This window comes from Perca flavescens, chromosome 21 (assembly GCF_004354835.1).
Source record: "Perca flavescens isolate YP-PL-M2 chromosome 21, PFLA_1.0, whole genome shotgun sequence".
NCBI classification, from domain to species: domain Eukaryota; kingdom Metazoa; phylum Chordata; class Actinopteri; order Perciformes; family Percidae; genus Perca; species Perca flavescens.
The window spans coordinates 26,568,670-26,585,435 of NC_041351.1; the positions used below are offsets into that span (position 1 = coordinate 26,568,670).

General features: G+C 41.2%; 1 protein-coding gene across 1 annotated transcript; it reads right to left on the reverse strand.

The window, feature by feature from the left end:
* Positions 1 to 1,597: 1,597 nt before the first annotated feature.
* On the reverse strand, positions 1,598 to 16,088 carry LOC114548363 (ras-related protein Rab-37). Its single transcript, XM_028568263.1, has 9 exons — positions 15,880 to 16,088; positions 9,353 to 9,463; positions 7,229 to 7,270; positions 7,011 to 7,077; positions 6,841 to 6,893; positions 5,614 to 5,679; positions 4,002 to 4,058; positions 3,840 to 3,916; positions 1,598 to 2,132 (listed from the first exon to the last, which is right to left on the reverse strand). The coding sequence occupies exons 1-9, from the start codon at positions 16,048 to 16,050 to the stop codon at positions 2,027 to 2,029; spliced, it is 750 nt and encodes a 249-aa protein (XP_028424064.1). The 5' UTR covers positions 16,051 to 16,088; the 3' UTR covers positions 1,598 to 2,026.
* Between the last annotated feature and the right edge of the window lie 678 nt (positions 16,089 to 16,766).

A 16,766-nucleotide genomic window follows, 5' to 3' on the forward strand; every position in this document is an offset into this window, starting at 1 on the left:
CAAAGCACAAGCAGCCACTGCACGGCCAATACACTGACACTAGAAACCTTTTATAAATTACATATATAATGACAGAATTTGTATTGTTTGTTGGTCGCAGCGGTGTCTGTTAGCAGTTAGCTCGCTCGTTAGCCGCTGAACCGCAGCAGAATGCAGGCGGAGCGAGCAGGCGCCAGCTGTTGATCCGTGCAGGAATTGTTTAGACTGTTTAGAGACCATGTGACGGCAGGTAACGTTAACTGGTCCCTATACGCAAACAACGTCATATCATAAATGATAGGGGAACCCAGCAATGGCGATTATGAGATTTCCCTCCATTTTCATGGAACTAATGTCTTGGTAGGAACAAAAGTTTACATCATATGTTTCTCCAGAATCAGCCAGCGAGAAGGACGTCTATATTCCGATTGGTTGCTGCCGTTTGCCGCTGCTTGCCCCTGAACCGAGTCATAGCTCATTACCATAAAGTTGACCAAAGTTCAACTTTCTCATTGACGCGCTCAAAACGCCCAAAATGCCCAAAACGCGACGCCGACAGACTTAATGCTCCGTGCAGCTGAGAGAAGCCAGCTTCCATTGAAAATTAATGACTTCCGGTATCTTTAGAAGCTCAAGTCGGCGGCGGTGTGTACTTACAGTTATGCCGACCTCACACCAAACGACTTTTCAAGCCATTCCACTGTTGCAGACAAATTTCCAATATTGGAATGGAATCCTAAGAGTCTTGCTAGAATCGGCGTGCTCCCATCGTCTTAATTGTTTGGTTTAAAAACTCTGTCAGTCTTTTTCCAGTCTTTTCCCGTAAAGACAAAATCAAACGTGTTTGATATTATTATTAAGTTTAAAGTCTTGGTAGTAAAGTTAAATCATGTGAACACTGTCAACAACCAATGAGTGCGCTCCATACAGCACCAAACAGGAAGCAGCAAACAGCTAGAGCCAGTGTTGTTTATAGTTGCTATGGCTAAACGCTAAAGACGATTTTCAACCCTTCTGTCATCCAACGGGAGTTTTACCGGCAGATAAACACAGACCTCCAGTACCTCCAGGTCTGGAGACATTCATCTGCATGTACGGCAAAACAGAAAATCTGCAGACTTTCTCTTACCAGCTAACGCTAGCTGTAGCTAGCTAGCTCGGTTAAATTTTTCAAACCAAATCTAATTATGGTCTTGCAATGTGTGACCCTGCAAGATCCCCATTCTTTACATATTATGACAGTCTTTAATGTTAGATGTAAGATGATTGTCTTTAGATGTGTGATGGTGTCAGACTGTAGTCTATTCAAAGTCTTTTGGTGTAAGGTAGGCATTAGAAGAACAGTAATCACGAGAATGATTACATCATGAGAAGTTACAGTAGCCTAAGATAGTACAGTATAAATATGAAATGTATGAATGAATTTCAAAAAAAAAAATGTTTTTACATCTATGTAAAAAAAAAAATCTATAAATGGCAAAAATATATGTTTGTGTGTTTTTATTGTTCAGACAAGTTTACAAGCAATGTGATTTTAAAATATGGCTTAATCTGCATTAAATAAATTATGACTTGGTCGGTCGTTCGGATGAACCGGTCGGACCGGTTGGTCGGTCGCTCGGTCGGTTGATCGGTCGCTCGGTCGGTTGATCGGTCGCTCGGTCGGTTGCTCGGTTGGTATTGGCATTGGCATTTAAGAGCTTTGGAGGTGAGGAGTATTTTCAAACTTTGGACCGAACCAGGCGAGCTGTTTCAATCGTACCTAACACACATACACAAGGCTGGTTATGATCTTTCACAAAGAAAGCAAATAGCATAAGGTTATTTAATCAAATTAAAATACTTTTAATACTATTTGCTTGCATTTCTATTACAAATGTTCAGGTCCACGGTAAAAAGAACTGTGTGTTTTGTGAGTCTATAGCTCGGTTTATCTTTCTAGCTTTTAGTCCAGAGTGAATGGCAGCATCATGGGAGTATGGGATTTTGGGAGCAGCAGTGAGTTTATAGGGATTTCTCCCACACAGTACCAGAGTGGATAGGAGATTCAGAAGTAGCTGCAGCAGCCGGATTTCTCCTTCTGTGCTTCAATGTATTCGTGAATGTGGAACTTGGGTTGATTGGGATGTTGTACGGCCCGGTGCTTCAGTTCCCTTGAAGAACAGAAACAGACGTCACACACTTTAAATGAACCCACAACAGTCAGGGTTCAAAATTAACTTTTTCGTCCATTGGCCAAATGGCTAGTGAATGTTCACACTTTACTAACCACTCAATAGATTACCATGTTTTTTTTGGCTGAAGCAAATCTACCAGCCACCTACATATTTTACCAGCATTTGGCTGATGGATGGTGCTAACTTTGAACCCTGACAACAGTGGTGCGTCACTATTATTGGGCAGTCAATGTAAATTGTGAGGTGTGATGTCAACTGGTGTCATCCTATTTACTCAATGTACTCTTATGTAAATTAAATAATTGTATTACTCATATGAAAAATATATCATTATTAATAAATTGTAACTTTTTTTGTATAATATTCTTCATATCCTCTCAATGTCAGGATACAATGGCAGACCCAAAGGCACGACTCAGGAATCAAGGATAAAGGTAAGTGGTTTATTGCTCCAAGAACAATGCAGGCAACGGTACAAGTCCAACAGGCAGGAAAACGTGGTCGATAATACAGGCAAAAGGTCTGGATACACGGGGAAACTAACAAGAGAACACTGGAAAGTGAGTCACACATGGAGCTACAACAATCTGGCAGGGAACAAGTGAACACAGGTGAGTATATATACACGGGGGAGGGGAAGACAACTAGACACAGGTGAATAACATTAGGGCGGAGACAGGTAATCAAAAACAGCGGGGAAACAAACAAAGGCAGGAAGACAAGTGAAGTGAATGAAGACAAACAGTGGATTACAAAATAAAACAGGAAGTTCATGAAAACAAACAGAAAACACAATAAGAGCGGAGGCAAACGTGACACAATATATATATATATATATATATATATATATATATATATATATATATATATATATATATATCCCTTAGTCTTTTTGGATCAATAAATAGCTTAAGAAATACTTTTATTTTAACATTCTTTGATTTAATGAAATGCTTGTAAAATTAGCTTAATATTATATTATATTATTGATTTTTCTGGATGCAGCAGAATGAGTTTTTACATTTATCAATAATGGCAATATTTCATCATCAGTAAAAATATATTACAGCTAATGTCAGTTAAGTGTCTACTATGATGTATTTAGTAGAGATGTTCCGATACCATTTCTTCCTTCCCGGTACTCATTTGGATACCTGAACTTGCGTATTGGCTGATACCGAGTACTGATACCTACATATATTTTACTATATTTTAACAGCTGTGTACTCCTATCCCTGTATGGATGTGATAGGATTGCTATCATTGTTGTTCGGCCTGGCCCAGGTTAAACTTTTTGTGAAACATGAAGAAACACAAACACTGAACGCCATAGAACTTTCTTTTATTATCCAGTTTGACTGTCAATCATAACGGAAAAAGAACATAAATAAACTACTTTAAGTAGATTTTCTTCTGCTATATTACGTGGTGTCAGATCGGTGCATAAACGCCAGTACTCAACGATACTGATACCGGTATTTTAGGCAGTATCGGAGGCTTTTCTGATACTGGTATTGGTATCAGAACATCTCTTTTATTTAGTAGATTGATATGTGTTATTACATTGTAACCCCTTCAGAGGTATTTGTGTTATGTTTCTGTATGAATCACCGGTTGAAAGGATTGATTGGGGCCAGCTGGGTGCACAGTGTTAAAAAGCCATCAAGTGAGAGTGTTTCTTACTTGGACACAGCAGTGAAGGCCAGCTCTACGTTGACTCCTGTCTTGGCACTTGTCTCCATGAAGGGAACTGAATGCTCCTGGAGACAAGGAGAGGAACAAACAGCAGTGAACAGCAGAGTCAGCAGCATCAGTTCTGCTTGCACAGCGGAGGGAAAAACTCACTCTGGCCAGCCGCTCTCCTTCCTCTCTCCGGATGGCTCTGTCGCTGCTCATGTCAGCCTGGCACACAGAGACAAAGCAGGATGGTTAGAGTACGACGTCAATAAAACAAATGCATAAAGTCATATAGTAATAGAGTTTACCTGGCCCCAGGGTTCTAAATGAACTTTTTGGTCTACCAGCCAAATAGCTAGTGAATGCAGGGGCGTAGCACAAAATTCTGGGCCCTGTAGAAAGGCATTCTCTATGGTAGTGTTTCTCAAATGGGGGTACGTGTACCCCTAGGGGTACTTTGGAGTACTGCAGGGGGTATGTGAGATTTAAAAAAAAAAAAAGTTGATTTATGAAACATCAGTCATGCATTATTCCTGAAGTAATTTTACTATAATAATGAATGAATGTAGTGGATTTTAAACATTTGAAATGTTGCATGGAAGTGTTTTTCCGTTACAAGGTTGTTTAGTAAATCAGATACTGCTAATGCAGCACTGTATTGTACCTCTTTTAATAGGCTTCTTTTTCTTTTTCTATTCATTCTAGCATCTTTTCGGGCCCTCCTTACATGAGGGTCCTGGGTACTCATAGTGTGTTGGATTACATGTTGGTGGAACATGTGTACATTCAAAAGTAGTTTTAGTCATGCAACAGAAAACTCAGCTTGGACAGATAGTCTAGCTAGCTGTCTGGATTTACCCTGCAGAGATCTGAGGAGCAGTTAACCATAGTCCTCACAAATCCACCAGAGTTTAGATTACCAACACAAAGGAAGAGGAAGGGGACGGACATCCGGCAAATTTCCGGCGGCACCTGAACATTCCCGGGAAGTGGAACGTTGCCGATATAGACTAGATCTCTATCAACTTTAGAGAAATAGAGAATTATCTGTGTCTTTAGTTAGCTGTACAAACATGGATTGTACCTTCTATCATAAGAAGTCAAAGTTTACAGTCAGTTTTCAGTAAAAATCACATCCCTTTCTATTTTCTCAAGACTTTTTCCTTTAGGCCGGTTACACACTGGCTGCATGGCGTGAGCGGGGATTTTTCTATGTCTTCACACACCAGAAACGTGTCTGACGCGGTGCTGCTGGTGCTAGCCTTGTCTGGACACATGTATGTTTCCCATTGATAAAATAAAATACCATGTTAAACAAAAATATATACTGATTTGATTACAGCAAAGACAACGTCGGCAGTATTAAAAAAAAAAAATAGGCTACAGAATATGTTGTTCTGTATTGACAGGTTTTTTTTTTTATTTCATTTATATCTGCATTTATATCAAAACCTAGAGACTTTCAAACATCAACATGTCATTTATTAATATTTATTTGTGTCTAAATGACATATAAACATCTTTTCCTATTCTATTTTGCCTGGAAACGCTTCCAACATGCTTGCGTGTCGCGTGAAAAATAGCCGTTGGTTCTATTTCTAACAGGCACGCGTTTTCGGCGCCTGAGACGTGCGTGTCACGCAGCCGGTGTGTAAGCTCTAACCTGTTAACATGGGAGCCGAAATATAAACGGACACTCCACGCAGCTGACACGCTCGTGCAACGCATCCAGTGTGTAACCGGCCTTACTTGCTGAGCTTCTCGGACAATTCCCTCTCACCTTGTTGCCCAGCAACATGATGACTACATCGCTCTGTGCATACTCATGGATCTCTGTCAACCATGCCTGAAACGAGAGAGAAAAAATGTGTGTTTGCATTAGGCTGAGACCTGGAAAACCTCCTTTAAAGTGGCTGTATGTAACTTTCAGTTTGTGTTGATTCTAGCGGCCGCTTTGGACAAAAGCGGTAGTGTTGTTACCACACCTGCTGTCGTAAATTTCTAGGAGTTAGCATTATGGGGAGGTCATATAGTCGCAATGAATATTTTGCTCAGACAGAAAATCATTCATTTACCCAAAACCCACGGACGCTTTACAAAGGTACAGGGGGACAAGGGAAAAGAAAATAGTAGGCCAACACAAACACGGACTAAAAGGAATAAAATGTCCGCGCTAAATGTAAGAGGGAAGTAATTTAATGTCTGCTACTGACTACAACCTCATGGCGCAAAACTTATTACATACCTGAGGGCCAATTCGGGGACGTTTTTGAAATCATTTACAATCCTAGACAATTGTCTCCATTTGTTCAAAAGCCCAACAAAGATTGACTCGTATTTCGCCCGTTGTCTTTCACTTTCCCTTTTTAGCTTTTAGTTGTTCTTTGTTTCATTTCCTTCTTTTCCGTGATGGCACTGCCCCATCATCAGCCATAACTATACATCGGATAGCTTCTAAAATAACATTCAAATACAATTAGGCCTGAATAAAGAAATCTCCTGTTACCCTTTACTGGACACACTAACACAGGCTTTTCAGGTGTTTAGTGGAAACCTGTGACCCGTCAGAATGTGGGACTGTAGCGCCGCCATTTTGTGACTTAGCGGGAAAAATCTGACCCTGGGCAAAAGCATTAATAAAAACTATGGAAAAATAGCGTAGAGGTCATTTATGATCATCAGATGGAACATTACACCGTTTCAGAAACATTAAAAAGTTACATATAGTCACTTTAAGTAGCCAAAATTAGGACTGCAGTAAATTAATTAAATAAAAGCGTTAAATGAGAACAATTCTTCACTATCTCTGTTGCACTCACCTCTGTTGCATGCACACACGCACGGATGCAAGTACGCACGCATGCACGCACGCACGCACGCACGCACACAGACACACACACACACTAAATGATCCACAGAGTTTATTAGTTGTTGATACAGGCTGTTTCCTCTTCCTGTCTGAGTCATTCCCATATCTTTCCAGGCGGTAGACATATCCCAGACTTACCCTTATGTTGTCAAAGGAGGTTTTGCTGGTGATGTCGTACAGGAGGAGCAAAGCTTTAGGGAAAAGAAGAATAAACACATGGTTACATTTCCGCACATGTCTACGACGGTGTGTGTGGGTAAAGGTAGAGCTGAGAGTCAGCTGTAGATGATGGTGCATGGTTTTCTCACCGTGTGCATCTCTGTAATATGCATGTGTCACACTTCTGAACCTCTCCTGTCCTGCTGTGTCCCAAATCTGAAACAGAAAAGGAAACACAGAGCTTGGCCTGATTCCACTTTCAGTTACAACACCGATGCCTGAGAGGAAACCAGCCTGTGCTCTTAAAATAGGTATAGCTATTGTGTAAGCACATCAAGTTTTCACTGGAACTGATTTACTTACTGACCTGTAGTTTGACTTTTATATCGTCAACAGTCACCACTTTGTTCTGGGAGAAGCAGAAAGAGATTTTAATTGATGTAAGAATCGGCACTGGCCACACAGATTTGAGACAATTTGTTCAAATTACAAAAAAATACCCAACAACTTTCAGATAGATTGCCCTTGATTTTCCTATAGCTTCTGAGATGTCTGCCTCCACGACACTGAAAAAATACTGTCACTGTGCGATGAGTCTGCACATTTAAATTGCAAAATCAATTCATTACTATATAATCACAAAGCTAATTAAGACTATCAGCTTCACACAACTCTCTCTGGATTTCTCAGCATGACTATGTTCAGAAGATTGTGGTGTCCGGTGACTTTCCCGCGCAGAAACTCGAGTGAAGATAATGACCTCTTCTGAAGAGTCCATCATGTTTTTTTTTAATCCTCCTTGGCTACTAGCAACTGTGTGGAGGAGGGGTGTGGGGGTGCGCGATCACGGAAGGCTTGTTTCATGTGGACGCGCTGACAGTTTTGTTGTCATTACTTAGAATTCCTCATGGAGGAGACAGAAACTACGCACTATAGCTTTAAGGGCTTTAGACGCCAAGTCTGTAATTTTCCTTTGCGTTTTTTTTTAATCTGTGATCGGATAAAAATCGCTACGCACAGAAACCTTGCACACCGATTCTGATGCATTTTATTATTCTATTCTATATTTGTTGCATGAATTCACAATATGAGACCGAAAGGATTCAGGGTCAGGGTATAAAAAGTTGTATCCGTTTTTCGTTTTAATCCAAAAACAAAAAATGGGCTCATGTTTCATTTTTTTCGTTTTGAACAAAAAGTGAAAAAACGATTAAAAACAGGCTTATTTTACCATTTTTCCCCCCAAATAAAAATGCCTGTTGGAACTGGAAAATGGCTTGTTTTTCGTTTGTTATTTTTATTCATGTTTCCGTTTTAACAACTAGAATACAGGCTCATTTTTCTAACGTGCATAAACATTGAAAATCCGATGGAACAAAGGTCTTGTTTGGTACATCCTTTGTTTTGCGGTCAGTTACCATCACCGATTCCATGCTGTTCTGCAACAACCTGCTACTTTTAATCTTTAAGCCATCTCCGTGTTCTTCACAGTTTGTGCTAGAGTGCTTTGTGCTGGGACACAGGTGAATCAACTTATCAGATGCCATTTTAGGATAATTCAGTCTCTCCCGAAAAACGTGATTAGGCGATCGCATAATTCAATGCATAATCAGCCAAAGTCCGCATATTTATGCGGGGGCCGCATTCTTTCAAATACGGCGCACTTTCGCCGCATAAATTGCTGATTTCCGCGCAAAATATGCTTGCATGATTTCATAATCTGCAAAAAAGTCACATATCTTAGCAGAAAGTTGAAAAATGTAAGTTGGGAACGTTTTGAAGTGACGTAATTACGCAACATGAACATCATTTGTATTTATTTTTAAACGTGGAACAATTTGAGATGGAAAAGATTTGTTTTTGACTGTAGAACAAACTGGAACTTTGCTGCCACCATTTGCATCTTAAATAAAACAAAGCAAACAAACTTTATTTCTTAATCGTCACATACACACACAGAACAATGGGGTGAAATTCTATTACTACGTTTTAACCCATCCCAAGTATTAGGAGCCGTGGACAGCTATGTCACCACCAGACTTGTATTGGACACCGTGTTACAGGGCTATGGGTAAGTCCAATTTGTTCCCAACAAAGCAGTTGATTTCCATTGGCTGTTGACAGTGACGGTCAGCCTGTCCTACATTTTGTTTGAGGGACTTTCACGTAATTGAGGTGGAGTGCTTCTGTTTCCCATGGGAATAAAAAAATGTGTGTGCTTTGGTAACAGGGAAACCGTGTCTGGAAGACCTGTTGCTGTTTTTTTACAATTTTGCAATTTTGTGACTAACACAATTCCATTTAATTTCATTTGGTAGGAGTGGAAGCAGAAATCTCACAGATATCTCAAACACTGGGCCTTCTGAACCAACATCTATCTGCATGGCTAGGTATCACTAGAGGTAAGTGTGACAATGTGTTTTGGGGTGTTTTTCTGACAGCTGATTTGACACACACACACACACACACACACACACACACACACACACACCGTGAATCCAATGCCCACTGTAGCGGAGAAGGAGCCGGGGATGAACTTTCCCTGATCGAACTGCACCAGCAGCGACGTCTTTCCCACTCCACTGTCCCCGACCAGGATTGTCTGCAGAGAAACAGTCAATAACGATTATATTGGTATCAGAATGAGCACTGAACATTTCTTTCTGACTGAACCCCCACAATCATTTTATGATTTTGGGTTGTGAGTCAGCATCTGCGTCACGGTGGACAGTTCTGCTTCCAAGCAACACAAGCAATATATTTTACAAGAGCTTGGCAGCGTAGCGCTTTTTACAGTGTGACTCACAAGCCTGGGGGAGATAACCTTTAAGACAATGAAATGAATGAAAGGCAGCATTCAGAGACATTCAACAGGGCCAGCAGTCAATACTTCATCTTCTATAGGCCTGTCTTTCATTTGTAGCCCACTTAAAAAAAGTCATGCTGAGGTACTTATATATACTTATATGTTCAATTTCAGTGCCAGTATTACCAGTTACCAACCTCTGGAGCAAGTCATTCCCCTTAGCCCCCATTAGCCCTTAGCACTACCTTAATGTCCTACCTTAATCTATAAAGGCACACAATACCCCTGTAAAACAATAACAAAGAAATAAGAATGTGAAGTGTAGTCCTGAGTTAACCCTAAACATCCATAGAATGTCAGAAGTGGCCGTGGTTTGGATGGATGTCCACATCCTTTTCTGCCCATACTGGAATGGAAACGTATGTACAGTTCAGAAGTGAAGTCAGGGTAATGTTATCCTCTTATAAACCAGGCTGTGGTTGAACGGAAACTCAGTTTTGTCTTAAGGCTTTATGAATGATAAAGGCTAAAAAGATTAGAGTTGAGAAGCTGGAGCAGCTGTTCTCAACAGTTAGAGGTTTTATAGCCTCCCTTTGATCTCAGCATTTTAAAGGATTTTAGAAACTCTCAGAAGTGTGTCATATGTCAGCTGTGGATTAAATATGGACACTGCATCAGCAATCATGCATCCTCTGAATTTTCATATCAACTTTATTCAGGCATAACTTAAGTTAGTTATTCTCTTTGTTGAGAGAAAAGTCACTGCAGCAATTGAAAGAAGTGTTGTGTTTCCTAAGTGTATGTGCACATTTAAATGTTGAAAGGTAAAGAGCAAGCACAGGCAATGTGATTGAAAGGGAACCGGTAGTTAATGCATATCTTGCTGGTGATAAAACTGTTAACAAGGACTTTACCTGCTAACTAGTCTCGCTTTGCCAGACCTTCCTCCACAGAGCTGCGGAGGAAGGTCTGACAAGTCAACACAGCATTCCTGAGATGGGAGAAAAAAACGTGCTCTGGTTTATTGGCATTTATTTAAACCACATACAATTGTCTTGTGCAGCGCTATCGGTGTCTTCTGCTAAATAGCCTCGGGAAGGAACTTGTTTTGGTGGAACATGTGTACATTGAAAAGTTGTTTTAGTCGTGCAACAGAAAAGTCAGATTGGACAGATAGTCTAGCTAGCTGTCTGGATTTATCCTGCAGAGATCTGAGGAGCAGTTAACCATAGTCCTCAGAAATCCACCAGAGGTTACAACGCCAACACAAAGAAAGAGGACGGACATCTGGCCGATAATGAGGGACATCCGGCGGAATTTCCAGCGGCAGCTGAACAATCCCGGAAATGAATTGACGTTGATATAGACTACTGCTAGCCTAAACTTGAATAGCCTTCTCGACTGGCACATGGTGGGGATATAGGCTACTACACAGAGCAGGGCTCATTGTGAACGGGGGCTCTTCTTTCTTTTTTGTAACTGCACAAAATTATGCAGTTAGTTACTAAAATGGTCCTCGGTGTTGGAAATAACGCTTAGTTACTCTCAGTTACTATAGCCTGACATGCTAACGTTTGCAGCCTAGGTTTGAACAGATAAACACACTGTTTAATCCATTCCTTACACTTCTGTCTTTGGTTTTATGGAAAGGCAAAAAACAAAAGACACCATCCCCAGACTCTTTCAATGCCAAGTATCACTCTTACTACAGCCTCACGTGTGCGTCAATCAAGTCAAATCTTAGGTTTAGCAAACGATTGATTGTCACAGGGTAAAGAGACTCATTCCTAATTTCACATCTCTTAACAATGGAGAAAATAAATGTTCAGAAAGGTAAACACAGAGGGGCTAACATGTACAGTAGTGAATAATACAAACCAGCAGCAATATTCTTATTTCATCTGATGCTCCAGTGATTTACTAACTAATGGAATCTGTTTCCTGTTTCACAGAAAGCATGTAACATGATGCCAGAAACACCGCCATACTTGTAGAATTCCACATGCATATGTGATCATGATAAGTGTGTTTGTGTTGGGAAGGGGGTAAGACTCTGTTTCCGTGGTAACAGAGGTTAGCTGGGAAGTGGGCCTGTCTCATAAACCCCCACTGGAGACTGGAGGCAATTGGGTGATACACCGCAGATGTTTGGGAATAAGACATGGATAATGGATATAATGGATAATGGATATATATATATATATATATATATATATATATATATATATATACAGTATATATATTTATATTTATACTGTGCATACATGTGTGGTGTTGACAGAAATAGACTGACATCTCCAGGGCTCATTAGCAGATTGTTAATGGCCAATTTCCTTTATTTCTGTTAGAACCTAAGTGTTCTTGCCAAGAAGTAGGGCTGAACGATGAATCATTTTCAAATTGAAATCTCGATTTAAAAGAATGCGATTAGATAATCGTGAAGACCGCAATTAACTGAATGTGAATATTTAGTTGAACGTTTGGTGTAACATTTGGTTTAACATTTTTTGTTCCTCTTTATATTATTATATTTACTGTTAAATGCTGGAATAATGTTACATATCACAGATTGTTAACAGAAATGCTCTATTTTCAGTCCCTAAGCACTCGCCGTCTCAACACAGGAACTAAACAGAGCTAAATTAGCAGAAATAAATTGTATGCATTTCTTTCACATCTACTGCAGTCAGATTCACTGTGTTCACTCGGAAGGAATCACTTCACATGGGTAGGCACGTTTCATGACATTTCGAACATGTTAAGAGGCTAAAGGCACGTTTAAAACTTGCCCTGTTTTAGCCTCCTGGTTGCTAACGCTAGCAGGATGATAACACAGTGTAGGCAACACCGATTGTTTTCGTTTTTCTCGCTACTGACAGCACTCCAAATTTACAAACAACAGAGCTACGTGTTAAAATCAATCGGAATTCTCCTTTAAGCAAGAACGTTGCAGTCGGCAGCGGCGCAACAAGCTACAATCTAAGTTAATAGGGCAATTGTCCAGCTTGTATTTACCTTCACAAAAGTGCTCGTTTTGCCACTGACAGGCTCAGATTAATATTCTAAATTTCTGACCGGAAATTCTTTTTAAAGGTAAATTGTAGCCTGGCAGAGCGTAACCGCCCCTTATTGTCACCCGCCAAAATACACCGGCTTGTTTTCTTACTATCTGACTACAGTATAGTTGTACTTATTGAAAAAAACACACGTATAAATTGCCGACTGTTGAGGGCGAGTAGTGTCCAGCGTTCCACACTCAATTTTTTGACCGTTTTCAGTGCACCATCTGGGTACTTGTAGTGCTGCATTTGGCCATACTACGTCAGTGTGAACGCTTGGACTGGGTATCGTTCAAAAATTGTCATTACCGGTACCAATACCATGACTTCGATAGTGGTTCCCAAACGATACTTCTTTCGATACCAATTCTATATTTGTATTTCAAATTACGGCACAAATCTTTTTATATATGATCCAGCTCCTACTAGGTGAGCCCTGTCTCTGTGCAATTTTTCCTGCGTGTCTCTACGACGTGTAACGTTAGACAGCCAATCACAGGCATTATTAGATCTTGGTAGAAGCATGCTGCATGCTGATTGGTTCACTGACGCTGATGCTATTTACTCCTTAGGTATTGAAATTGGGTATTGAATGACGAGGCATTTTTCGATACTCGATACTTTTGAGGCAATTCGGTCGGTGCCTAAAAAGTGTTGAATCCGGTACTCAGCCCTAGTGAACGCACAATGCACTTAAAATAGCAAGTGTGAGCACAGAAGTGCACAAATTGAGACACAGCAATAGTAATTGTATCCATAGTTAATAGAAAAAAATGGATTAGTGCGGCTTTAAGTAACATTCTGAAAGGTGGGCTTTTACTGGTAATGGAGTATTTTATCACAGAAATTTTTTTAACCTTTATTTATTCAGGGAAGGTTCACTGAGAGGCAACCTCTCTTTTGCAGGAACGCCCTGATCACATTCACACAGTTCCACATTCATACCTGGAAGCTGCCCAGTACAACCACAGTCTGATCTGCTGACCACTGAGCAGCTCCACTGGAGCAGTTGGGGTTAAGGGCCTTGCTCAAGGGCACCTCAGTGGTGGTAATGAGGGAGGGACAAGCGCTGCTCTTTCACTTTCCCCACCCAGATTTTATCCTGTCGGTCTGGGGATTGAACCGACAACCTCCCGGTCACAAGCTGGCTTCTTCTTGCTACCTATCTGAACACTTCCTCCACCACAGAAGTCCACAATCCCTCGTATTACTGCAGTTGAATATGTAACAAAATAATCTAAGCTTAATGACATGCAGATATGCCATAGATAAATATTTACCTTGAATATTTCCATACATAACAGAAGGTGAAATTTGGAACACATACGGTACATGACAAAAAAAGATTGATCTGATATCCTTGTATAATATATGTCCTCGCAATGTATTTTGATATGGCGCACATCAACAAAACTGCAAAGAAAATGCATCAGAAATGGTCTGTATTCTCCTCGGTGATATCCAATCGTAATGTTTCTGGATTCTGGGGTCCAAATAAAGCTTTTCTGAGCTTCAACTGCATCTCACAGGTTGTTGTCATGTGACCTAAGTAAGTCACGTGACAACAGGTGGCCTTATGTGCGGGCAGATGGTCGAAAGATGGTTTGGGATATGAATGGCCTCCACCCAGCCACATAAGGGACTTTCAGCCTCTTTGCACTCGTTACCTATTTCTTTTAAAATATCTTTTAAAAGCCTCACAAGGCTTTACATGGCCAAGGCATCATTAAGAGGTGATCTGCTGTGTCCCAATGTCCAGGTTAAGGTCAGGGCTGATGGATCTTTTGCTTTTCGTCTTCCAGTTACTGTAGCATGTGTTTCACCGACACTGTCTCAGCTTTTAAATCCTGTCTTAAAACACATTTTTATAGCCTCACCCTCTTATTTGTTTACATAATACCGCTCTGTTGTGTCACCGCCAGATTTCACGTTTATTTTTTACCTTATGAAGGATTTCATTTCGTATGTAACTGTTATTGTTTTTATGTGATTGCGTTGTTATGACATTTCCCCGCACTGGAAATTCCTTATGCTCCTGGCTGGAAAAGTGCAATAAAAATGTAATTATTATCCATATGACTGAAGATGGTTGCCACTTTGGAGAGCAATGCTGAGACATTCATTAGCCCTTGGTGATCCTACCTGTCATCCCTCTAATGTACCAGTCTTCCTCCATCTAGTCTATGTCCACGGCGTACCACTTTCGAGATTGCTTTGGGGCCAACAGAAATTCTGCCGGATGTCCCTCATTTTCGGCCGGATGTCTGTCACCTTCCTCTGTCTTTGTGTTGGCGTTATAAACTGCGATACATTTCTGAGGACTATGGTTAACTGCTCCTCAGATCTCTGCAGGGTAAATCCAGACAGCTAGCTAGACTATCTGTCCAATCAGATTTTTCTGTTGCACGACTAAAACTACTTTTGAACTACACATGTTCCGCCAAAACAATGCAAAGCGGCTCAGTGGATCAGTCCAGCACTTAGCACCGCCCAAGACGATTCTGATTGGTTTAAAGAAATGCCATCAAACCAGAGCACGTTTTTTCTCCCATCCCGGAATGCTGTATGGACTAGCCAGACCCTCCTCCGCAGCGCTGTGGTGGAAGGTCTGGCAAAGCGAGACTATACTCCATACAACTGCTGATTTAAAAACAGCAGAGACATAATCTCCCAGCCTTTTTAAATAACACAATCCAAACATTTAAAAATGTATCCTGTAGTAATGATAACAGGTTTAGAGGGGGCGGAGGGAATCAATGTCTTGCTCAAGAGCATTTCGGTACAAAGTGACCACTTTGAAGCCTCATTCCAATCTGAATCAGGAGTGAGAGCACCACTGACTCTTCATTACAGAAATAACGATGTGTTTTGGGCAGATTGACACGCAACAAGCCTGGAAACCGACCAACTGACAACAACGGCCAAGTGAAGATCAGCACCACGGAGAGCGCACACCCGGTCCAGCGCGGAGGCGTACCCGGCTGGACGACCGGGCTACTTTAGGGTTTAAGGATATTTCATAGATGGCAGTCGGCCTACATAAATGCATACATAATAGAAAAAAAAACCAAGCACTGCAGTCGTGCAAAGTTTAAACTGTCAGTGTATGGCGCATTAAACAGCTGTTGCGTTACTGTAACCATGTCGCCATACCTTGTGCACTAATTCCTCGTCATATGTCGGAGCTGGGGGAGTCTTTGCCTGGCTGTCGGCGGTCTCTCTGGATTCGTACCCGCTATCGGGATGGATCTCCGGGTAAGCCGTGGTGTAGTGCGCGGAGATCGGCTCCATCGACTCCATCCGCTCCATCCTACCGTCCTCCATGCGCGCTCTTACAACACAGAGAGAGCAAGCCTGCTGAGGGAAATAACAGCTGACAAACCACGCAGCTCTCTCTCACTCTCTCTCTCTCTCTGTCTGTCTCTCGCTCTCTCTCCCGTCCCTCCCTCTCTCCACCAACCTTCTCCTCCCTCGCGCTCCCCTCTAAGCTCCTCCTGTGGAGTCAGTGAATCACAGTCTGCGCGCTTCCCCCTCCATCACTTCGCATTTTAAAGGCATGTCGTGATCGCGCACCCACATCACGCCAAAGGTGGGGGAGGTTAGGAAGATGGGAGCCAGGGGAGGATGGAGAGAGTGTGAGAGACCATGCGAAGTTTGTAGAATGGGAGGATGAGTGGATGAGAGGACATGAGGAAGGAGGAGGAGGAGGAGGAAGATGCATTTAAGTACTGACATGTTTTTGCCTTGAGTATTTATCTTGATACTTTCACATTTCAGATGCAAACATTATACTTAAAGAGCTTGTTAATATTATTGCATTTTTTTTAAATTTATCTTTGTTTAGCCTCTTAACCTCTTAATCTTTTCAACTGTCCTCATCACACAGCATGTTATCTTTTTAATATTTATATTCATGAGGACTATGGTTAACTGCTCCTCAGATCTCTGCAGGGTAAATCCAGACAGCTAGCTAGACTCTCTGTCCAATCTGAGTTTTCTGTTGCACGACTAAAACAACTTTTGAACTACACACGTTCCAC

What these genes read in the sequence shown, in the direction of transcription:
- LOC114548363 (XM_028568263.1), bottom strand. Translation starts at nt 16,050, where the DNA reads ATGGAGGACGGTAGGATGGAGCGGATGGAGTCGATGGAGCCGATCTCC. An exon ending in CAGTGGGCATTGGATTCACG is followed by an intron (nt 7,271 to 9,352) that starts GTGTGTGTGTGT and finishes TGCTTCTCCCAG; the next exon opens with AACAAAGTGGTGACTGTTGA. An exon ending in ATATAAAAGTCAAACTACAG is followed by an intron (nt 7,078 to 7,228) that starts GTCAGTAAGTAA and finishes TTTCTGTTTCAG; the next exon opens with ATTTGGGACACAGCAGGACA.